Source organism: Microcebus murinus, chromosome 19 (assembly GCF_040939455.1).
Source record: "Microcebus murinus isolate Inina chromosome 19, M.murinus_Inina_mat1.0, whole genome shotgun sequence".
Taxonomy (NCBI): domain Eukaryota; kingdom Metazoa; phylum Chordata; class Mammalia; order Primates; family Cheirogaleidae; genus Microcebus; species Microcebus murinus.
Genome location: NC_134122.1, coordinates 48,802,108 through 48,828,044, shown reverse-complemented (window position 1 = coordinate 48,828,044; position 25,937 = coordinate 48,802,108). Strand labels below are relative to the sequence as shown.

At 40.3% G+C, this 25,937-nt stretch overlaps 1 protein-coding gene across 3 annotated transcripts in view; it reads left to right on the top strand.

Annotated features, from left to right (window-relative positions):
* The window catches only part of PLD5 (phospholipase D family member 5), a 246,468-nt gene that overhangs the window by 141,725 nt on the left and 78,806 nt on the right, over nucleotides 1-25,937 (top strand). For all 3 annotated transcript variants that reach the window (XM_012751263.3, XM_012751265.3, XM_012751266.2), the window contains one exon: nucleotides 19,320-19,447. In XM_012751263.3, coding sequence (XP_012606717.1) covers nucleotides 19,320-19,447 — 128 coding nt within the window. The remainder of the gene's footprint in view (nucleotides 1-19,319; nucleotides 19,448-25,937) is intronic.

The window sequence follows — 25,937 nt, the reverse complement described above, 5'->3', positions numbered from 1 at the left end:
TCTCACCGTGGCTGGGTTACAGTTTGGTTTTACACATGTTAGGGACACAGGAATTACACGTAAAATCATAAATCAACACATGGAAGGCATACACTGGTTTGGCCCAGAAAGGCAGGACATCTCAAAGCAGGGCAGTACAGGTTACTGGTGGGTTTGACACACTGACTGCCACACTAGAAAAAAAATTTTCGTTGGGGCCATGGTGTTTTATCATGAAAATAGAACAACAACTTTGAAAACAAAATGATCTTTTCCAATTTAATCAAAAATTTGTTATTTTTTTATTGCTTTCTGTGTGTGAATTATATGCAAATTGAAAAGTAGTTCACTCAGCTCTCAAGGTGAAGAGAAACGAGTTACATATGCTTCACAAGGCCCCAGGCTCAAAATCTAGCATGAGTTAAATACAACTCACAGGGCAGTTAGTTTGTTAAAAGTTCTTTGATTTGTAATTGATGAAAGAATTGAAACTTTGTCTAAAGGCTTGGAATGTTTTAAAGGCTTCCTTAAAATAAGGAAGTCTGTTAATCAGAGACAAGCTACTGGACATACACCCAGACTCAAGTGATCTGTTAAGTAAATTGATGGCCTGCAGGAGTGGTTTAATCTTTGCCTCACATGGCCTTAGGCTGTTACAAAGAATAACTCCAAAAGGGAGGTGGGATAACTAGGTGTGTCTGACCTCCCTTATCCTCATGGCTGGCAACTCAGCTTTAAGGTTTTTCTGGGGTCCCCTTGACCAAGAGGGGGTCCATTAATTCATCTGGGAGCTTAAGATTTTATTTTGGTTCACAGAGTTCTAGCCACTTGCCATGTGCAGCTTCAGATAAAGGCTTGACAGTCATCTAGAAAAGTCCTAAAGATGTTGGCAGTTATGAGCAGTGGAGTAGGCGTGGGTTCCAGGTAGAGAAATCTAAGGGCCACACAGAAGAAACTTTCTGATCTGCATCTTTTTCTCAGGCACAAACAAAACGCCAGGAAAAGCTGCACACGCAGCTTACTGTTGGCAACCCTTCATTAGATAAGTTTTGCCAAAGCCCGGTTTTCAATTCCGCAACTATGACACTAATGGTAATAATAACAACAACTAATATTTATTGAGTATTGGGTGCCAATCATTACCTCTTTTAATTTTCTCAACAGCTTTAAAGTTCTGTTACGACTTTTTGCAAAGGAGGCTCTGAGAGATTAAATTACTTGCCCACGGGGACAAGTTAGTGAGCTGCAGATGTGCAGATTGTCTGATTCTAAAACCCCTCCCTTTCGTCAGAGCCTGCTGCGCAGTCAGATGGCTTCAGTTGCCTGTTGTTGGATCAGGTTCTGAGAGAGACGGGAAGAAGGACTTCTTTATGCACTTTGCATCTGGCCTTATGTAATCATTTTCAGGTCAATCAGAGTAGCCATAGGTAAATACAACCCATTTGCACAGCCACACAGGCAAGGGAGAGAGCTTCAAAGACTGTCTCAGCTGTCTCTGATAATCCCCATGGTTATAAAATAAAGCACTTTGTCTTAATGGGCTTTTAAAAATTTGAATTATGTGAGGTCATATAAAAAGTGAACCAAGTACAACCAAATGCAAGACAAGCTTCACTCTTTTCAGAGCTGTAGGCTTCCAGTTATTGAGTCCGCCAACAAGGGCTGTGCTTCTTCCTGAGCGCTCACAGTGACTGTGGGACGCAGACGTGATGCTGGGTCCACTACTCTTGTTTCTCAAACAGTGTTCTGGGGGACACAACGGTTCTATAGCATGTGCCAGGCGCTGGGGGATTGCAGATGGGTATAATACAGGCCCCTATTTGCAAGTCTATAATGTAGTAGAAGTAATGCAAGACAACTGGATAACTGTAGTCCTAGGAAAGATGAGATCATTGTTCCTCAGACTGTTACGGATTTTGATTTATTATCGTTTGCTTCATGACAAAGTACTTCTTCACTAACAAAGTACCTGACAGAGAGCTTTTTTCCTGAATGTGGAGTATACCAGTCTGTGTCCAGTTGGGAGGTAAAAACCACATGGCAACTTAAACTAAGGGAAATTTAGTATAAAGGACTACTTATCTCTGATTTAATAGTGACTCTAAGAAAAGTCTGTATGTTACCCTAGATGTAAAGGGCGTACCCATGCCGAGGGTTCCGAGACATTAGGGAGTATGTGGTTGGAGCTCACTGGATAGCAGAGAAGTAGGCTGGTTTTTCTTGGCCAGAGCTGGTCTGCAGCCTCCGGGCAAGGAACAAGCAGCTCTCCAGAGTGCAGGCAGTCTACAGTCTGTGGCCTGGCAGTGGGCCTGCAGAGGGAGTGGGGGCCTACATGGACTCTGGGGTTGGAGGAGGTTGGGGGAGGGGTGGAGCTCAATCAGTGATGTGGGTTGAGGAGCACAGGTATAAGTATAACCCAAATGTTGTGTGGGATATACTTATACTAAGGAATTATTGCTATTTATCTGAAATTCTAATTGAACTAGGAGTCTTATTTTGTTTTGTTTTTCTAACTCTGGCAATCCTACCTCTGGGATGCAGGTGGGACACAGGTGAGGATTAGCAGGTGGCCAGGCAAGTGAAGAAGCAGTGGGCATAGGGACTCTGGCACAGGCAGGAGCCCTGAAGCACCATGGTGTCCGTGTGGAGAGGGCCACAGAAAGTTACCATCAGGGCAGGCCAGGGCTGCAGGGACACTGTGAAGAACCATGTGATCTAGGCGAGTGGCTGGCACTGAGCACCACGGGTCCCCCCCACCACGTGCTAGCTGGAAAGAGCAGGAGAGCCCCTGCCCCCAGCACTGTCCCTCCAGCACCTCTACAAAGAGGCCCAACCTAGAGCTCATGGTGGAGGAGAAAGCTCGAAGGAATCCCCTCCATTCTCACAGAGCAGGTATGGAAAGTAGAACTGAGAGGCAGTACGCTGGCAGCTGGCACACGAAGCCTTATTCTCTCCTCTGCCAACTGCAGAGAGTGTCTTTTTTTCTTCACCCATTTTACAAGGCCATCTTCCTTTGATGTAAAACATGAATCGACTCTCTTTAATCAGGCACCATTTCCACAGAGTAAAGGACATAGGGTACTAGCTCTGGTATTTGTACAGGATCATGGAATTTGGTAGTTTATCTACTCAATCCCCTTGTTACTTTTTTTTCTTCAGTTATTTCAAAGGAATAATAAAGTTGAGAGAAATAAGTTCTAGAGAATTCCCCTGAGGTGTACCCTCATAACACACAATCTCACATCCTTTCTCTGCCATGGTTAATGGTGGCAAGAGAGTTGTTTACCCATTGACTGTCTCTATGAAAGGAACAAGAACAACAACTTTTCAGTTTTATGGATTCTTTTTTTATTTTTAATTGGGGTATTAGAGCTGTCAACTTGAAAGTTCAGTCAGTTGTGAGGTAAATTCTTTCTTGACAGGTTTGAACCCAGAGAATGGTTTAAGCTGTGATTACAGTTTTCTAACAAAAAAGTTAGAAATGGAAGAATTCTGAAGTTGAAAGAGGAATAGCCCCCAAAATATATATGTACAGGTTAGTTTAGCCAAACCTTTCCCCTCTCCCTACCAATGGTGAACCCATATTTTTAGAAGCAGGTAATTTTTTCCACTAAAGGGTATTATATCTTCGTGATAGAACAGTTTATGAAAACTATTCAGAAACTCTATTTTGTTGTAGAATGAAAGATTTCCCATGGTGCAATATCTCTCTTTGAATCTCTTGATAGTATTTACATTTTACTGGCTTCTCTAAGGCTTGTAAGTTTTTCTCTTTTCAAAAGCAAAATTAATTCCTGCTGGACACTGGAGAGAAACCTCTTATAATGTTGACTAGACAGACTTTGATACAAAAGACAGTTACATAAAATTTTCCTCCAAATGAGAAACTTGTGAAAATAGATATAGAATTCAATCAGTTTTTCAGGGTAGATCATAGTTTCTGGAAGCTCCTAGATTAGACTGGAAGCCCTCAAAAACATTTCTTTTAACCTGGTGTCTTAGTCTGTTCAGGCTGCTGTAACAAAGTAACATAGCCTGCAGAGCTTATAAACAGAGACATTTCTTCCTCACAGCTCTGGAGGCTGGGAAGTCCAAGATCAAGGTGCTGCCAGATTTTATATCTGGTGAAGACCCATTTTCTGGTTCATAGACAGCTGTCTTCTCGCTGTGTCCTCATGTGGGGGAAGGGATTGGAGGTCTCTCTCTCAGGGCTTTGTTATGAGGACACTAATCCCATTGGTGAGTGCTCTGCACCTCTCGTGAACACACACGTTCAGACCATACGACCCACCACAGTCACCTGTGCAGGTGCTTGAGGAATACACAAGCTGAAAGTCACGATTATGAAAAATGGGAGCTCAGTTTAAATACATCTTCCATGCAATTCAGTTAACAGGGGGGCAGGAGGGGTTTTCTGAAGAATTTGTTCCCACGGTCTGCACCAGTAACCACAAGGGAAATTGGACTAAGATATTATTCCAGGTAAAGTGTGTTGTTGACAGCGTGCCTATCCGCAAGGTGTGTGACAAGTATCTCTGGGCCAGCGTGGCCGTTCCTTGAGAGAAAGTATTAATGGGACACCAACAGCATGGAAGATTTCTACTCTAGCATCCTGTGTGGTCCTGCATGAAGCCTTTCCTCGTGTTAATTAGAGAACCTGCTTCTTTTAAGACGTGTCCATTTTCCTTCATAACATACACACACTTTCTCTCCCGCTGCCCTCAGTCCTGAATCTCTCACATTCTTCTTGCCATTCTCTTCCTTTCCACAGCCTGGGAGCAGTTCCCATTTCGAATGTCTGAGTGTCTCAGGCTGAATGAAGACTTAGGGCCTTATTAGGTTACACACGTTGGTTTCTTGCTGGGCACAGAACACCAACATTAATCAGGAAGAATTTAATTTTAGAAAACTGAACTCTTTCTTCTGGTTCTATGGCCTGATTGACTTGCCACATGCTTATTAAGTGAGTTGTTTTATTTCTTGGTAACTTAAGAAGGGAAACTGTGTCTAAAGGTGGTTCATTCATTGAACAGATATTTATCGAATGTCTCTGGGTGTGGCCCAGCCAGAACCCTGTTGTTCCTTTCATGAGGCCTATAACCTATCAGGGAGACGAATGCTAAATAAGAAACGACTCTGCGATGAGTGGTTACAAAAGGGAACTGCACAGAGACTCACATTCGCGAGCACCTTCCTCATGCAGGTGCCTCAATCTGTTAACTTCTTTAGAGCTCACGGCGACTCTGCAACCTAGGTTTCTCTCTTATTTCATCTCATGTCATCAAGGAGAAAACGGAGGCACAGGAAGCTAAATGACTTGCTCAGGGACCCTCAGCTACGAAGTGGCAGAAGCAGAATTTAAACCAGGAAGTCTGACTTGAAACCCTTAAGTTTACACCAGGGACTAATTAAAGATGCCTTCCAGAGAATTTTTCTTTTGGAGCCTTCCTCTACCTCCTTGCATTCTGTCTCTCACTTTCCATTCCCAGTTAGGTTTATTGGTGGAATTGTGGGCTGAGAAAGGACCAAACCAGAGAAGGAATCAGGGACTGTCAGGTGCTAGCATGTCTAGGAAGGTGAGCACATGTCACTCTGTGACACCAAGAATCAGGAAAACCTGAGTGGGGCAGTGAGTCCCCAGCAGATGCCATCTCAAGATGCCACCAAGTCCTCTCCCTGTGTTCCCATTTTCTGCTCCGTCATCTGCCTCCCCAGTCACTGCGCTTGGCCCCCCTGGCCAACTCAGCTCCGTGATTCTTGCTGACACCTGCACCTACCTCTTCCCCTTGTCCGTGTCCCATGTGTGGTCTAACTTTCACCCATTATTTCTACAGAAAGAATTTCAATGTCATTGTCCTTGCCCTGCAGCAACAGCTTGGCAGGAGTGGTGAGATCTGATGGCCATTGGTTGGGTTGGAAAGATGTTGGACCCTAAGACTGAAGAAGTGCTAGCAAGAACTTAGGGGCCCTAGAGTCGTTGAATACAAGGTTGGCTATAATGGGCTTTGAAAAGAAACCCTTCTTCTTTCCCCTCCTCTGAGTTCTGTGATAACTTGATAAATCAAAAAATGAATTCCTATCTCATTTAGAATGGAAGACAACACTGCAATATTATTTTTTCTGGAAAAGGAAGAATAAATGTTGAATAAATGTTGAAATTATTGGTTCTCAAAAAAATGGAAGATAACACTGCAATATTATTTTTTCTGGAAAAGGAAGAATAAATGTTGAATAAATGTTGAAATTATTGGTTCTCAAAAAAAAGTGTGTTAACATTTGGGAGTTTTGTTTAAGTCATATTAGTAAGTCCTGTCTAACTGCATGATTTTTCCTTTTGTTATGAATTTGGCTTGGAACAGAACCATCTTTAAAGTTTAATTTAACCATACCTCCCACATATAAAAGATTGTTCTTTTAGCATATTTCCTTCACAATGCTGGGCCCTTTTCTGCTCTAGTATGTTTACTCTGCACTAGTGGCCACAACTGATTTCCTTCAATTAGTTATTCAGAGACAGAGAGAGGGAGGAAAGAGAAAGAGAGAGAGAGGTGTTTGCAAACATTTATTTATTCACTCTCATTTATTAAATCTTTTTTTTTTTTTTTTTTGACAGAATCTCACTCTGTTGCCTGGGCTAGAGTGCCATGGCATCAGCCTAGCTCACAGCAACATCAAACTCCTGGGCTCAACCAACCCTTCTGCCTCAGCCTCCTGAGTAACTGGGATTACAGGCATGCGCCACCATGCCTGGCTAATTTTTTCTATATATTTTTAGTTAGCCAATTAATTTCTTTCTATTTTTAATAGAGATGGGGTCTCACTCTTGCTCAGGCTGGTTTCAAACTCCTGATCTTGAGCGATCCGCCTGCCTCGGCCTCCCAGAGTGCTAGGATTACAGGTGTGAGCCACCACGCCCAGCCAAATCTTTTTTTTTTTTTTTTTTCATGTTTATTAGACTGCTAAAACATGGCCAGCCAGCGCTGTGCTACTTGCTGGAGTTAATGAACAAAGCTTCTCAAGGAGCGCCCATGTTCATTTCCTCCTTCCTCCCTCCCTCCCTCTCTCTCTCTCATTCTCTCTTTTTAACTTTAGCCTTTGTTAAGGAAGAATATTGAATAGGAGAATAGGGAGCTCATTAGAAATCAGTGTCTTCTAACAGAGACTCATTTCAAGCCTCACCATTTGTAAGAGTAACGCCTCTGCAGGGTGTGGAAGTAATTCAGATAGTTGTGCCATTCCGAGCAGGAGGCTAGAAGAGTCCTGTGTGAAGTGAAAGCCTTGGGTCTCAGCTTACTTCATAGCTGTGGGCATCAGGCATGTCATTCCCATCCCCTGTGACCCAGTCATCTGTGCCTGTTGCAGACACCAAACCAAAGAATGAGCTAATCCTCTGTCATTCTTTGTCATTCTCTATCATGTGTGAAGTACTATCCAAATATAAGGAAGTGTTGTTTTTAATAACTTGATTATTACTTTTTTTCTTTCAGTGACCAAGCTTGAATAAACTTTAGCAAGCCCTTAAAAAAATATTAAGATCTGATGATTTTTCCCTTTTAATTATATATATTCAAATAGGAAGGAAAACATAACAGCAATACTTTTATGTTCTATACTAATATTTTCCCCAATAAGATACATACCTCCTAAATTACATAGGTGTATAACCTCCCCCATTTGTAAATACTAACTAGAAATTTGACCAGTTTCTGGAGTAATTTGTACTTTGGGTGGGGAAAAAATGGTTTTATTTTACCTTCAGTCTTTGCTAAATGTACAAATTTATTTCCCCTCAGACTGTTCTGTAGTTTTCATTGTTACCGTTAAAATATCTGGCATAATTCGGATTGACTAATTTTTGTATGCTATCGTTTTTATTTGTTCATTTCCTCTCTGAAAGCTTTCAGAATCTCTGTTTATTTCCAGTGTTCTGAAAATTTAGGATGACATATGTGTGGGTCTTCTTTTAAAATTTTTTGCCTGCAATTGATGGGCTTTAAAATTTAGAGACTTAAGTCCTCCAGTTCTTGGGAATGTGACATCATTGTTTACTTTATAATTTCTTCCCCGCTGATTCTGGTTCTCTCCTTCTCATTGCTTAGCTTGTTTGCTTATATTTATCATCTTTTTTCTTTCCCCCTACTTTTAGAAAGATTCCTTTTATTCCGGTTGGGACTTTGAGATATTAGCACCACCAGATATGTCCTTTATATATCAGTTTTTCAGGCGTTTCAATTTGTTTATGTTCACTCTGTGTCGTAAGCAAATTACTTCATTTGAACTATTATGGCAGTGCTCAGTGCTGTCAATCCTATGCTAGATTGCCCAGATCCAGTTTTTATTTTGGATTTTTAAAATTTCTAAGCACATGGCCTTATCCTTAGATTATTCTTTTGGGATATCTTTGCAAACGTCTTCAAGACTTCTTGTTCCCTCCATTCAATCTGCCTCAACAGTAGCCATATGCTTTTTCTACTCGGTGGGGTTCTTCTAAGCTGTTGACATATCAGACGAGGTGTCACGTGCAATGTGAGCGCATTGCCATTTCAGAATCCTGGCAGATTGGGCCGTAGAGTCTTCTGGTACTGTTGGGCAGCAAATGGGAAGGTAAAGGGAGCAATGTGGGCTTTGCCCAGAAAGCAAACCTTGTCCAGACCTCCTGGGTCCTCACCGTCCCTGGCACTGCCACAGTGCTGGGCTCTCGGAGGCTGCCTTCTTCCAGAGAGCACTGGACCCAACACAGAAGCCTCAGAAGCGCTCCTCAGTCCCCACTCCCCTTCTTGGTGGCTATATAAATAACTGTGTGGCCTCAACGGGGAGGGGGACCAGAGGGGAAGTCATAGTGTGCAGCCTCTCAGATATTAGCATTTTTTAATATAACTAATGAGCCACTGTAGATAATGTTTTTGCTGATCTGTTTTCCATGTAGAATTGTAAATTTTTAAACTTAATTGAGAAAGTATTATGTAAACAAATTTTATTTTTAATCATAAGTTTATTTTATTATTGTTAAACTTAATCTTTATTTTTAAGCCTACCGGTTTCTGAAATCAACCATTCCTAAATTAGGTAATAATCAAAGCACAGTATTTCCCTAGAAGCAGAATATCCTAAGTGTAAGAAAAACATGTGGGAGGGAAGCAATAACTTCTAGAAACTACCCTTAAGAGTCCAAACCTTTAGACTAAAGACAAAGTATCAAAGGCAACCTGTGAAAAATTCTACAACATAGTTTCGGCAATATTTAAATAGATAACCCTAAAATTGAAAATGCAATGTGCTCTTAAGATTCTCTTCCCTTTTCCCACAACTAGAACATGTAATTGATTATCTTAAAAGTTTACCCTCATTTACTGAGTGATCTGAAAGCAGAGATGTGTCATGACAGGCGATGTTTACCTTCATGCTAGTGAATTCTAAAATGTTGCTAATTAAATTGATAGAATTGTACTCATTAATAAAAACGAAAGCTCTCAAGAACAGGCTAAATATGACTTTTATTAACTGTTCACACGATTAATATATTCAGAAGAAAAAGCATGGTAGATGAGACGGATTTCTGCTGCAAACCTTGCTTCTAAGAAACATCTGGAAGCTTTTCCAGAAATCCATAATTATTCACACTGATGTGTTTACCTTTGATACACACTTGAGGGGGCTCATTAATACTCTTTTCAAAAGCTAGTGAGGGACTCATTTCTATAATGTCGTTATGGATGCATATGTACATATACATGATGAAATAGATTTTAGAAACAAGACAGTGGTAAATGGTGACTTTAGATAGTGGTTGCACCCTAGGAAAGTGGTGGGAATTTGGGATTAGATGGAAACACACAATTTTAATGCAGGGTTCTTCAGCTCTGGGCCTGTCATCATTCGGGGCTGGATGACTTCAGTTGTGGGGTGTGCTGTCCTGTACATCGCGGGATGTTTAGCAGCACACCTGGCCTCTACCCACTGAGTGCTGATGGCATCTCCCCATCAGTTGTGACAACCAAAAATGTCTCCAGACATTGCCACGTGTCCCCTGGAAATGGGCGTGGGTGGGTTGAAGCACTGAATCAACCCCGATTGAAAAGCACTGCTTTCATAGTACATTTTGGTTTTAGTTTTTAGTGAGGTAGAAGTTTCACAAGTGTCCATTTTATTATTATGCTTTATAATCTATTTATAAGTTACATATGTTCTTTTGAATGTACAGATGTTGTGTCCTAAAACATATTAAAGCTGCCGATAATTTACTTTCAACAAGTGACTTTTGGGAAGTGAACTTGGAGATAGAGCCTGTTTGATTTTCATCATGGCATCCGTGGGGAATGTCGGAACTTTATTTTCCACTTTTTAACCACAATGTATTAGCATACTTCCATTAGGACTATTTTGACAAGGTGTTTATTTTAAATCTTCAACTTTTGAATCACTTAATTATGCAACTTGTGCAACTGGCTCTTTGCTAAAAATTGCATTAAGTTTTTAGGCTGGAACCAAATATTTTTAGTCGAGTATTAAAAATACACATAGAAAGGTTGGGGGCCTTCTAAAATTATGTATGCACAGAATAAAGTACAATATTATCTGGTTAATACCAGAAGAATAACTTAGTAGAGAAACAAAACCCTTCTGAAACCAGCTTAAATAACTTTAAGTAAAGTACTTAAAGTTAAGTGCTTTACTGTAAAGATTTAGAGGAACTCAAAGTAAGAAATGGAATAGGTCCTATCAGATAGGATAGGACCTATTCCATTTGGATGAGATGCTCGCTCTCCCCTCTCTCATTCTCTCCCTTCTCTCTCTTTCTCTCTGAAGCTTGGCTTTTCTTATCTTTCTTTTATGTAGGCTTGGATAGTCATGGCAACCTGTGTGTGCGTGCGTGCGTGTGTGTGTGTGTGTGTGTGTGTGTGTGTGTGTGTGTGTGTGTGTGTCCCGCACAGCTTCTTTTAATTAACTTACTTTGCGACTCAATATTGAATTTCCCCTTAGAGGAAATTTGATTGGCCCAGCTAAGGGCAGGTGCCTACATTTGGTCCAATCAACTGTGGCCAAATAGAGACTAACTAGATTCACATGGTGGCGAGGTTGTCCCACACTGCATCAAGCGTGTGCAGGTAAGAAGATGTTGGCGGGGAAGAAATCAAGCATGTGAAAACCACAGGTAACATTGACTAACAGAAACAACCTCCTGTGAACGTTTTGTTTCCCCTTCACGGGAGAGACGAAAAAGAGAACTGCTAGATATATGGGAGGTAGATCTGAGCATAGGTAGAATTAAGCTTTTCTTATCTTCACTGGAATTACAAATTAAATTCCTCATCACATATCTCCTAATGTTGCTCATTTCCACCTGAGTATCTTCCCCAGGCGGACATGAGCCTGCTGTGTGCTGTGTGAGTGTGAACGTGCCAATGCTAACGCCCTTCAGAATCTGCATTTTAAAACGCTGGTTTCATAGTAGTCTAGAGATAACACATTCCTGGAGGAAATTCGGGATGGAAAGGATAATAAGTAATCCTCTGGCAATTTTAGATTGGAATGAGTATCCTGAGATGATGAACTAACTACTCCTGCCCAACAAGTAGCTGATATTGTTTATGAATCTGTTCCTGCTCAAAATACGAGTCTGCGCATGTTTAAGCTGATGATAAATGGGCAGAATCACAAACATGGTCACATCCTAAAAGTCACGTAACAGGCGCAGACCAGAGTGTGGTGCCCACAGATCCGCACTGTAGGAAATCGGCAGCGACCTTGAACCCCACGCATGTCATGTCCACAGCTGCGTCACACGTGAAGACCAGGGTAGGACTCTGAAATGTGACTATAGAGGCAAAAACATTAATATCCCTGAAAAATAACAATGTCATAGATGAAATCATTACTGACTCCACCACATGGGATATGGAGTGGATCCATGACAAGCAAATTTAATGCTGGAAAGTTTTGCCGGAGGAAGTCTCCTGAGAGCCTTTAAAGCGTGTGTATATACAGTCAGTTCAATTCTCCAAGGTTGTGATGTTAATTTCCAATTAATTGTGGAACTTTTTATTTAATAAATACCTTTTTGGGTGGGCATAGTGGCTCACGCCTGTAATCCTAGCACTCTGGGAGGCCTAAGCAGGAGGATTGCTCTAGGTCAGGAGTTCGAGATCTGCTTGAGCAACAACGAGACCCCATCTCTATTAAAAATAGAAATAAATTAGCCAGACAACTAAAAAAAATATAGAAAAATATATAGATAAAATATATAGAAAAAATTAGCCAGGCATAGTGGCACATGCCTGCAGTCCCATGCTGTAGTCCCAGCTATTCGGGAGGCTGAGGCAGAAGGATCGCTTGAGTCCAGGAGTTTGAGGTTGCTGTGAGCTAGGCTGATAACCATGGCACTCTGGCCAGACAAACAGAGTTGACTCTGTCTCTAAAAAATAAATACCTTTTTAGTTAGTATGTTCACTTTCTCTATTACATTTCAGCAGAGCATTCTTTCCACTGACATTATGCACAAAATAAAGTATAATATTTTGTTTAACCATAAGAATAACTTAGTAAAGAAGCAGAGCCCCTTCCAAACAGGAACATTCTCCATTAAATTTCAACGGAGTGTCTCTGTTAAAGCTCAAAGTAACTGTAATGAATAATTTGGAATTTCCCGATTTTCAGTGTTGGGCTTCCCAGGAAGAGTGCAGGCCCGGTGATTATCCACACCGCTTCACCTTGATTAGTATGGCCAATTCGGACCTGCTTCTTCACACCTTCAGTCAGCAAATTTGTAGCTTAACATTTCCAATTCTGAACCTTGGTGTTTTGTTGGTTACTGTTTAAAATGTAATTAGGACTTCCAAGGTATCATGAAAGTGTTTTACAAAGCAATAATAGGAGCGCGTACGTACGCTTGATTTATCACTTTTTGTCTGGCTTCAAAAAACATTATTTGGAGTTGCTAATAATACCTATTAATCATCAGTTAAGCAAGTAGAATGGTGGGCTGAAAACAGGAGACTCCACGGTGATCTGGGCTCACCACCACCCTTTGTGCATGGCCATCAGCCAGTGGGCCTGACGTGTCCTGTCGCTGGAGCGTACACGTTTCTCAGTTGACAACCTGTGAGCCTGTACCATGGGTCACGGCTGTAGACAGAAAAGCTGACCCAGTATTTTTTTCTCTTCAAAAAACAAATCAAGCCAGGCGCGGTGGCTCACGCCTGTAATCCTAGAACTCTGGGAGGCCTAAGCGGGAGGATTGCTTGAGCTCAGGAGTTCAAGACCAGCCTGAGCAAGAGCAAGACCCCCATCTCTACTATAAATAGAAAGAAATTAGCCAAGCAATTAAAAATAGAAAAAATTAGCTGGGAACAATGGCACATGCCTGTAGGCCCAGTTACCTGGGAGGCTGAGGCAGGAGGATCGTTTGAGCCCAGGAGTTTGAGGTTGCTGTGAGCTAGGCTGACATCAAGGCACTCTAGCCCAGGCAACAGAGTGAGACTCTGTGTCAAAAAATAATAATAATAAAATAAAATAAATAAATAGAAACAAATCCTGTGAAAATTGGTTAATCAAACTTAACTAAATATACTTTCAAAAATGTATTTATTTGAATCAGGCCAGATTTAAAGATGTTCCATGATCTCATAAGCCTCATATCTTATAAAGCTTCATAAGCCTCATATCTTATGATCTCATATTTAAAGGAATGATTTCGTACAAATGTAGCACCAGGTTCTGGCAAAGGATACACAGCAACTTAAGCTAACAGACATTGCTTGTGGGAAGGCAAAATGGCGCAGACACTTTGGAAAAATAGTTTGGCAGTTTCTTATAAAGTTAAACATACTTACGATGTGAGCCAGCAATCCCACTCCTAGGTATTTACCCAAGGGAAATGAAGAGTATGTTCTCACACAGACGTATATATGAACGTTTGCAGCAGCTTTGTTTGTCCTCAGCGATAGCTGGAAACTCTACCCAATGTTCCTCAACTGGAGAATGGATAAATGAACTGCAGTACATTCGGTAGGATGAAATACTACTCAGCAGTAGAGAGGAACCAACTACCGCTCCACACAACGTGGATCCATCCCAAAGCATCATGCTGAATGAAAGAGGCAGGATTCCAAGGGCTACCTACTCTGTGACTCCCTGTATATGACATCCTCACAAAAGCAAAACTGTAGGGACAAAAAACAGATCAGTGGTTGCCAAGCACTGGAGTTTGAAGAGGGGGCAACCCCCAAAGAGGCCTGAGGGAATTCGTGGGGACGATGGCACTGTTCTACATCTCGATTGTGGCAGTGGTTGCATGAATCTTTTTCAAAACTCTGAGAACTGTATGCTCAAAAAGCGTGAATTTTACTATATGTAAATTGTACCTCAATAAAAAAAGGAAAATAATTTTCTTAAAGCCTGCAGGTTTATAATAGTATTGGCTTTAAAAAGTATAATAGTATTGGCTTTAAAATGGCTTTTTGGTCATTAACCGAAATATTAGTTTTGAACAAGTTAGCTATTTGGTGATGCAGAGCAGTCTGTTGGTTCTGAATAATTAAGCACAGGATTTTAGAAAGGCTTCATGTGGGTCCATACTCCCCATGGGGAAAATAAAACTAGTACATAGTACAAAAAGTGGCTGGTTTTCAACATTCTGTTTTATGTGTATCCTAAGCCTGAGTAACCTCAGTGAATATTGATGAGCTACTCTTATAAATTACACTCCACATTTCTTATGCATAGCTCTTGCTGTCATTTTAACATAAGAACATTTTAATGCGTAGGATCTCTGTTTTTCTGAGTCATAAAAACATCTAGAGAAAAAATTATCAGAAGTGTTCCTATTAGTGCTTATCAAATTATAGCATTCTGTAATTGTTTTTACAGTGTATGGCATGTTTTTTTAAAAAAATAAAATTATCTGAAGGAGAAATTGAAGCCATTTCTCCTAAAAAAAAAATCAAGGCAGGATTTTTTTATGTAAATGGAGACTTTAATTTATTCACTATTATATATTCTATTTCTATAGAATATAGAATTCTATATTCACTATTATATAGTGAATAAATTAATATGTTAATTTATTCACTATTATATTGTCTGTATTTGCATAAATATAGTACACCAGAAATAGAAAAATTACTCTATCGAAATATTCAGGCATGTACCATATATTACCTTTTTTGCTAATTAAAATTCTAGCACAACACTATGAGATAAACTCACATTTAGTTTGTGCACATAATATTACTACCATAATAGATAATACATTAAAGACTTTTTTGTAATTAAATATTTTTATAGTCAGCCAACACTGGATTTATTTTTTTTTTTTTTTTTTTTTTTTTTGAGACAGAGTCTCGCTTTGTTGCCCAGGCTAGAGTGAGTGCCGTGGCGTCAGCCTAGCTCACAGCAACCTCAAACTCCTGGGCTCGAGTGATCCTTCTGCCTCAGCCTCCCGGGTAGCTGGGACTACAGGCATGCGCCACCATGCCCGGCTAATTTTTTATATATATATCAGTTGGCCAATTAATTTCTTTCTATTTATAGTAGAGACGGGGTCTCGCTCTTGCTCAGGCTGGTTTTGAACTCCTGACCTTGAGCAATCCGCCCGCCTCGGCCTCCCAAGAGCTAGGATTACAGGCGTGAGCCACAGCGCCCGGCCCCAACACTGGATTTTAATATCTTTCTAATACATCTAAAAAAACAACAGGATGAGGATAATTTCTATAACCAATAAACAAACATTTTGAAAGTACATGTAAACATAAATTCTCTTAAGTAAAATATTAAAATATAGTTGTAATAAGCTGAGGCATGTGTTCAATATAATGAAATGTATATCTACCCAGGGATACATATATCTTCAGAGATTGATGGAGAATAAATATTTAGATAGAAAAACAGATAAATTATAATGGGGAAATGATATTACATAAACCACATGCAGAAACATATTTTTTCAGACATATCATCAAATGTTTTCAGTGGATTTTCTTACGCCATGTACAATAGTTTATTATGTACTAACATAGGGAAAATGAGGCATACCATACGAGACTGTTATAATGTAGTTATCTTGGAACGAGGTCCACAGGGTGTTGAACAAATGGGAATTACTATTATTACATATTGCTTGATGTCTTCATACAGTTCTGCTGGCTTTTGTGCAGGCATCCCCCGCCCTGGGCAGAGCTGTGACGTCATTGACTGACTCTCCTGCTCTTGGCCTTCACCTGGGGTTCCCTGACATAGCAATAAGGGCTCCCCTTTCTGATCTCTCAGATCCTCAGTTTCCCCTCCTGTCTGAGCAGCAGGAATAGAGCACAGCCTGATCATTTTAAGGATTACGTTGCTATGGTCTGAATGTTTGTGTCCCCCCAAATCCATGTGTTGAGATTCTAACCCCCAGGGTGACGGTATGAGGAGGTGAGGAGGGCAGCAGAGAATCAGCGCCTTATAAGAAGAGGCCAGAGAGACCCCTCCTCCCTTCTACCATATGAGGGCACGGTGAGAAGTCACCACCTATGAACCAGAAAGCAGACCCTCCCCAGACCCCAAATCTACCAATCTCGAACTTCCCAGCCTCCAGAACTGTAAGAAATAAATTTCTGTTGTTTATAACCTTCCTAGTTTATGGTATTTTGTTATAGTAGCCAAAATGAACTGAGACAATACTTTAGTATGCCTGAATTTTAAATCAGTCACTTTAGGTCTTTTATCCCTAATTTCATACAGCACAGCATCTGGTAGGTATTGGATATTCAGTAAAGGATTGCCAAAAGAATGTTAGTGTTCCTTTGTAAAATAATCATTTTAAGGCTAAGAACAGTAGTTCACACCTGTAAATCCTAGCACTTTGGGAGGCCAAGGCAGGAGAATCACTTGAGACCAGGAGTTTGAGATCAGCCTGGGCAACATAGCAAGATCCTGTCTCTACAAAAATTAGAAAAATTATCCAGGCGAGGTGGCATGTGCCTGTAGTCACAGATACTTGGGAGGTTAAGGCAGGAGGATCTCTTGAAACCAGGTGTTGAAGGTTGAAATAAGCTGTATTGACACCACTGCACTCCAGCCTGGGTGACAGAATCAGACCCTGCCTCAAAAAAGAAAAAAAAAAATCATCATCATCATTTTAGAAATCAATAAGTAGCCACAGAGGCTCTAGCTGGAGGATTACATGAGACTCTGAAATCAACTCTTTAAGCTGAATTGCGAAGTAAAATAACATGGTACGTCCAGGGCAATTGTCTGTGCAGTGTGAGATGGAGACGTCCAAAGGGATGGCTCCCAGTGGACAGTTCAGGTGAGCTCAGTGTTGCCTTGGAGACCAGTGTGGGCTGGGGCTGCAGGGGACCCGAGGGAGAGCTGATGAGAACTCTAAGAACTAATAAACAGAGTGATGCGAGGCAGCCGTCGGTCATGAGGCCTAGTATCAGACACAGTGTTCCAAGCCAGGAGGTGCGGCCAGCCAGTGCCACAGAGGGTGCAAGTAGTTTTGAGGCAGAATAAGGAAGCAAGTGAAGCAGGGCCAGGTAGAGTGACCTGCGTCTCTACTAGGGGTTGAATTGGGTCTCCAAAAGACGATGTGTTGAAGACGGAACCCCCATTGCTGCAGAACGTGATTGTCTTTGGAAATGGGGCCGTGGCACATGTAATTAGTTAAGATGAGGTCAGACTGTAGCGGGGTGCTCCCTTAATCCAACATGAGTAGCATCCTGAGAAGAAGAGGAAACAAAGGCGTGAGGAGAAGACACCATGTGACCAGGAGGCGGAGGTTGGAGGGCTGCAGCCGAGAGACTGGGAACGCCAGGCGTTGGCGGCTGCCCCCGGAAGAGGCAAGGAAGGGTTCTCCACTGTGGGTTTCAGGGGAAGTGTGACCCTGTTGTCACCTTGAGCTTGGACTTATCACCTACAGAACTGAGAGAGTTTTAAGTGTCTTCTGTTTTAAGTCCCCCTGTTTGTGGGCCTTTGTCATGGCATCCTTAGGGAACTAATAAACACAGTCTCTCAGGCCAAATGTGCCTGTTCATCCACTCGGGAGGGAGCACTGGCAGCTGCCACTCTGGGACCTGCCATGCCTCCATGCAGATCCAGGTCTCTCCATAATCGCCAAGGTAACTTTGGACATTCAGATTCTGCGATACCCAACAATTCCTCTTCTGGGATCAACACGTAGCCCAAACTTTTAGGATAAAGAAACTGCTCCACCCTCAGAGATCTGCCTGGGTGCTCACTTCTCCCCCAGAGACTCTCTACACCCCACAACCTCACTTTTCTTCCTCCTGCCACAAGAAGCCCAGATTTATCATTTACACTTTCCCCGGAAATAGGGGTTAAGGTCATAGTGTTAATCACTCCCCTCCCTTCTAATATCCTAAAATACATCCTCTGCACACAGTGTGATGTATTCCTCTGGTAGTGAAGAATCTGACAGTCACTATGCCACTGGACTATAGTATCTCCATTAATAATGAATTTCTGAAGACCTAGTAGCTTAGTTTATTAAACATAGTTATGTTCTTTTAAAGAGAATAGACCTTTAGCAGAAATTTACTTAAATGGTCTTGCATTGAATGAATTATCTGCTCTTTTTGAGAGGCTATGATTGCATTTGAGGCAGCAATGATCAAAGGCTTGACAGTGGATCCTACCACGTGAAGCTTAATACCATTGGTCTAACTCAGCTCTTTGAATGTGTTTTTGGTATTAACAATTGTCTGCGTGACCTCGTTCACCATTCAAGGTTGTATTTCAGTAAAGCTTGAATAATCATTGCTAAAAATTTGCTAAAATTCAGACTATCAGAAAAGGGCAAGAAGAGATGAAATCCAAATGTAATAATAAAGGTGGAAAATGAAGCAATGAAGGCAAGTGAAGGGGTAAAAGGATGAAATGATGTATGGAAAGCGTAAGGAGGCCAATTGCTTTTTGAGGAGAGCTGTAAGACTACACAAGACTGATACTTTTATTGATTGCAAAATTGTATTAAAGTTATTCCAAAAGAAAAAGAGTATGGTGTCCCTATCTCGCCATCCAGATGGTCAGTGGGAGAGCCAGGGTTTCGCTACACATCTGTGACTTGAGACACCACGGTCTTGTCACTATGAACGGAGCCTCCCTGCATGTACATAGGAAAAGCCGTTCTTTCTCATTTTCTTTTTCTTGTAGTCTTTTCTTTGGGGGGGAGGGGACAAAGCAGCTTTGGGTACCTTTTCTGCACCAAACTAATGTAAATATCCGGCTTCCCTAAATGTCAGCTGTGACAAATGGCAAACCCTTTGTCCTGCTGCTGGCAGGGGACTGATAGCCAGTGCAGGGCCTTGGGGCAGAGGCTGACGGGCATCTCCTTGAACTCCTAGGAGCCGAGGTGACGTACATGAACATGACCGCCTACAACAAGGGCCGGCTGCAGTCCTCCTTCTGGATCGTGGACAAACAGCACGTCTATATCGGCAGTGCCGGCTTGGACTGGCAATCCCTGGGACAGGTAATCTTTCCACATTACCTAAACTCAAAGTTCTATCAGCGTCGAAACTACCACCTTCACAAAACACTCAGCCACCTCTACTGTGGATAAAGGAACTAAAACTAATGGCATTTATTATTTTCAATTGCATGGTTTTAAGAGGTTCACTTTCATTTATTGTGGAGTGATAAACCTTTCCTTGTCAGAATCATCTTACCAAAAAAAAAAAAAAGAAAAGAAAAGAAAAGAAAAAACTGCAACAAAAACTTCAATGCTTTTGTAATTCATCTGCCGCGTCCAGATTCTTTAAAGCAGATTGGTCTGTAATTTATGTGCCCCAGACCTAAATTTTCAGGATGATATCACATAATTTTTGAGACAGAGGAAAACATAGAATTTCAGTATAGGATAGTGTGTTTTAGGACAGTAATCATTTGAGTTATGTCTTTAATAAACCTTAAGATGAAAATGTTATCATCTTTCTCTTTGTAACTGATTAACTTCATATATCTTGAAAATACATTTAAACAGTCTTTTAATTTTCATATATTTATTTGTGCCAAAGGCAATTCACAGAGGATTACAAAATCACCATCTTTCCATTGGTCAACCAGTGGCAGGAAGTTCCGGGTCATTGGGCGCTTGGGCAGCCTGGCCAATCAGTTGTGCCTGCTACAGGGGGCACCAGCACTCCGTTCTAACTGAGCTCTTTGACATTCACTTGAGCTCACCGAGTGAGTTACACTGCACATCCATTTATCTCTTATGGGAAAGAAGGCATTGATGTGCACAGACGTTTCCTACTATAACCTGTAGAGAAAGACAACACCTTGTTAGATAAAATCTGAAAGAAGGTAGCATCACATTTGTAATATGAGCGGCATACAATTAACCATTTGTCTCCCAATTTCCACTTTTTTTGCCTCTTAAACTACTACCTCCTATCCTCTTTTATGGTGAGGCAGGTCAAAGTGCTCAGGGTAAAAGAAACATACAAAGGGGAAACCAAAAGTCTAAAAATTCAATTGTTTCTCTCTCCACTGAATAGATGGTATAGAGCAAAAGTAAAACTTAACCCAAGGTGGTTTTTATTTTCTAGTTTAGTATTTAAACCAAAGTATAGGCTAGTCAAAGTATAATCCAGTCTCAAGGGTCAAATACTTGTTGTTTCTAATAAGACAGTCTATCTCCCCAGGAAAGAGGGGGAACCAGTGAAAGAAAATGCCATCATTCTTTGGGGATAAAGACACCATCAACACTTGAGAAAACATTGTTTATTCTGTATTTGCTCTGGAAAGCAAAAGAAAGTGCTATCTACAGATTAAAAAATGATTCTGAACAAAATAATAACAATAATGGTAGCACTAATTAGCATACATTAAATGCCAGGGGCTATTCTAAGCCATTTAAATTATTTATTTATTTCATGCCTCACAGTGGTCCTATGAGATAAATACTATTATTATCTCCATTTGATAGATAAGTAGACTTGAGCCCAGAATTGAATTTCAATGTTCACTCTTTAAAGCTTGCACCTTCTAATATTTATTTTGATGTAAAAAATACAAATTTTGACTCTATATGTCTCATGTCTGATGGTCCTTCCAATACACATACAAAAAATGTTTATTACAACAACTTTGGTTGACTTTGGAAACAAAAAGTAAAGCGATAGTAGTATAAAGCCTCATTAAAGTATTTAGGAGAAACTAGTCTAACTTATGGAAATATCTCAGTTAATCCTTTGCCCTTTTTGTACTGACAAAGAGCTCATCAGTAGATATCTTCTACCCAGTAATTTTCAGCTGGATCTCATAGTAAACATGTAAATTGGTTCTCTACCATACTGATTGTATGTAAAGTCTGCTAAGTGTTTTTTTTTCACTTGAGCAATAGTTTGCTTTTTTTTTTTTTTAAAGAAAATGCTCTTCCCCACCACCAAATTTTATTTATGTTATTACTAACTGATATTAATTGATAGGGTCTAAAGTTTTGTAAATTCCATTTGAATGAGGTTTTAATGATTGAGGTTTTGTGACATTTTTCTCCAAATTTAGAGCAAGCTGTCCTTATTTCTTTCATTTCTTCCTTTTTTTTTTTTTAATTTTTTTTTTTTTTTTTTTTTAAATCTGCAAGTGGAATTACACCTGGAATGGAACCATAGCTAGTGTCCTCTTTCATTTCTTGTTACTCCTTTCCTTGGACAGATACGCTACATACATTCAAGTGTTGGTCTCTGCTTGAAGACTGTTCCTTTCTGTTTGCTTTTTGTTGTTGTTTTGTAGAAAAGTAGGTTGATCTTTCAAATGTTCATTCTTTACCTACATAGTCATTTGGATGTTATTTTTTTAATGGATCCTCATTGTGAGATGTGACATTTTCCCCGACTATAAACATGGTTAAATTCAGAGTAAGCATAAGCTGCAAATTATTTCCTGTTATTCAATTGAAGAATTGAAGCCATCTTCTGCTCTGTCCTTGCTTGTACCTGCCCAAATGGTAGCTGGTTTCCCCCCTTGTTATAGGGAGACCAGGGTTGTCCACACGTCAGAGGGAGACGTGGGAAAGCACCAGGACCCATTTCTCTGTGTCCCCACCAGTTATACATGTGTTGTGAAACCTCTTAATTTTGCCATAGTGTAGAGTTGGTCCCTGCAGGTCCATCTAGCTAAGCCACACACGAGATTAATAAACAGAGTGGATTATTTTTAGGTTTGTCTCCTTATGCTCAAATACATCAACAAAGTTTTACTTTTAAAAACCTACTATTCCTTAAGTGTGGAGCATGTGTAATATAGGAATTTAAAAATAAACTTATTTTATGATTCATCATAAATTCATGAATAGGAAAACCATGAAAAAGCACTAACCACTCCAAACATTTTCTTAAAAAGAAGGCTGGTGAAGAGTCATATTCACCAGCTAATCCATAAAAGCTGTCCTTGGGGGAGAGTAACGTTGGGTTGGTGGAGAAAAGGCAGAAGGCTTGAATAAAACACATACCTTGGTGGGAAACATTTAAATCATCAGTGATTTCAAGCCATATGGACTTCCCATATGGTTTGTTTTTGTAGAAATCTACATTCTTCTGTTGGTTGTAAATTTAATAGTAAGTTAAAATTCCTGGGGGTCAGGGAATTGGGACAAAGTAGAGGGAAGAAATCTTTACCAGTAGGCTGTTATTTATGTACCAGACACTGTGCTAATCGCTTTTTATATATTTTTTTCATTTATCCTTGCAATCTAAGGATAGATATTATCTTTATTTTCTTAATAAAGACAATATTGGAAAAATAAGAACAAACATATCCCGCTGCTTCTCTTCTCTCCCACAACATAATAAAACACTCTCTAACTTGTATAGGAATTAAGTATTTGGACATGATTCTCCTATTCCTTGGATTGACAGTTAAGTTGGCAGCGTCTGCATGTTTCATTTCATTCCTAGCAATTTGGGACTCAGGTACAAATCAACCCAAAGTTGTCATTTCCTCATTTTTTTGCTGCTAACCCAAACTTTTTAGATAAGATAAATAAGATATATCTCATTCCTATTCTCTTAGCAATAGAGACTTTCCTATTTTCCTTTTGGAAGAGACTCTGTTTTTTTGATGAGGGTAGAGATATAAACTAGGGAGAAGGCAGGGCTTAAAATTCTTATAAACGAACATTTAACATCCCTTTCACTTCCCCGCATCTGCGTGTGACTGCCAACCTACTCAGGACTTACCTTTTCATTAACACCCACGCCCTCGCCCTCTCCTCCTCCTCCTCCTCCTCCTTCTCCTCCTCCTCCTCCTCCTCCTCCTCCTCCTCTTCTCCACATCTGTGTGTAGACACTGCCTCCTCCCTGGCCCAGCCTTTCCCACAACTCTCAGAATTCGGGATCATGTTATTACACTTAATCATCTCTCGTAAATTAGTGTTCCTTTCAACTGTGCTTGACTATGTGGGGTTTTTCTTGGTCTGTCTCAGCGTGACATAACACATTGCTCAGCAGGACCCATGCATTAGAACAGATTTTAATTTGAGAGAAGTTGGATGTGAAGCTAACAATTGCAAAAAAAGAATTATAATACATGTGCCAAATGTCAAATTCAACCTATGTCATTGGCATTATATTTTGTGAAGTTTTCCAGTAAAATAAATGATTATTTCTATCAATCATTGCTTTAAGTCTATGGTAAGTAGAAGAAATAATGAAACTAATAATAACAGCTTCAATGTATTGAGGGCTTTCTCTATGCTAGGCAGTCTTCTAAGCATGTAAACAGTATGAACTCATTCAATTTTCACAATACCCTTTCTTGGAAATACTATTCTTATAACTTTATTTTACAAAGGCAGAAGCTAAGACACAGATGACTAACTTACCCAAGGTCACCTTCCAGGAAGTGGCAAAGCTAGAATGTAAACCCAAGCCATCTTGCTCCAACCCTTCACTCTTATTTCACTAAATTTTAAAAATAAATACATTTAGGAAAAATCGTTTTCTTTCATGATCTTGCTGTGATGCTAAGTTACCGATTTTTTTTCTCTCTCTTGCCCTTATTTTTAAGAAAAACTAATACAATCTGTCAAGAAAGCCTTCACTCATTCACATCTTTCCAGTTGCGAACCCATGATGATGTGGTAGCCACAGAATGCCAACTACTCTTGCTCAATACTTGAGTTCTGCAAACTCAATCCCTGGGTTGAATTTCAAAAACTAGGAAGTCAGTATGTGTTTGCTTCCGTAGACATACCTTGATTATATTGTGGGTTCAGCTCCAGGCCACTGCAATAAAGCTAATAGAGCAATAAAGCAAGTCACACAAAATTTTTTGATACTATAGTCTGTTACGTGTGCAGTAGTAGCATCATGTCGGGGGGAAAAAGTGCATACTTTGATTAAAAATCGTTTTGCTAAAAAATGATAACAATCATCTGACCCTTCAGTGAGTTGTAATCTTTTTGCTGGGGGAGGGTCTTGCCTCCATGTTGGTGGCTGCTAACTGATCAGGGTGGTGTTTGCTGATGGCTGGGGTGGCTGTGACAATTTCTTAAAGTGAGATAACAGGGCAGTTATCTTGACTACATTAATTGATTTTCCTTCCGTGCAAATACTTCTCTGTAGCATGAAATACCATGTGATAGCATTTGACCCACAGTGGAACTTCTTTCAAAATTGGAGTCAGTTCTCTCAAACTTGCCACTGTCTTATCAACTAAATTTATGTAATATTCTAAATATCCTTCGTTTTCATTTCAACAATGTTCACAAAATCTTTATCAAGACTAGCCTCCATCTCAAGAAACCAATTTCTTTGCTCATCCACAAGAAGCAACTGCTCAGCCATCCAAGTGTGATCATGAGATGGCCACAATTCAGTCACACCTTCAGGCTCCACTTCTAATTCTAGCTCTCTTGCTGTTTTCCCCACCTCTGCAGGTACTTCCCCCACTGAAGTCTTGAACCCCTCAAAGTCATCTACGAGGGTTGGAATCAATTTCCAAACTCCTGTTAATGATATTTTGACCTCCTCCCATGAAACGTAGATGTTCTTAATGACATCTAGAATTGTGAATCCTTTCTGGAAGTTTTTCAGTTTCCTTTGCCCAGATCCATTAAAGGAATCACTATCTGGGGCAGCTATAGCCTTATGCTTATGAAATGTACTTCTTAAACAACAAAACCAAAAATTTAGAATTACTCCTTGATCCATGGGCTGCAGAATGGATGTTGTGTTAACAGGCATGAAAACAACATTCATCTCCTTCAGAGATCTTAGATGACTAGGCACATTGTCAATAAGCAGTAATATTTTGAAAGGAATCTTTTTTTCTAAGCAGTAGGTCTCAACAGTGAGCTTAAAATATTCAGTAAACCATGTTGCAAACAGAGGTGCTGTCATCTAAGCTTTGTTGTTCCATTTATACGGCACAGGCAGAGTAGGTTTAGCATAATTGTTAAGGGGGCCCTAGGATTTTCAGAATGGCCAATGAGCACTGCCTTCAACTTAAAGTCACCAGCTGCTTTAGCCCCTAACAAGAGTCAGCCAGTGCTTGGAGCTTTGAAGCCAGGCATTGACTTCTCCACTCTAGCTATGAAAGTTCTGATATAAGGCCGTTTCACCTACATTGAAAACCTGTGGCTTAGTGTAGCCACTTTCCTCAATAATCTTAGCTAGTTTCTCCGGATAACTTGCTGTACTTCCACATCAGCACTTGCTACTTCACCTTATACTTTTATGTTACGGAGATGGTTTCTTTCCTTAAACCTCATGAACCAGTCTCTGCTAGCTTCCAACTTTTCTCCTGCAACTTCCTCACCTCTCTCAGCCTTCATAGAATTAAAGAGAGTTAAGGCCTTGATCTGGATTAGGCTTTGGCTTACGGGAGTGTGTGACTAGTTTGATCTTCTATCCAGACCACTAGCACTTTCTCCATATCCGTAATAGGCTGCTTTGCTGTCTTATCATTCATGTGTTCACTGGAGTAGCACTTTTAATTTTCTTAAAGAACTTTTCCTT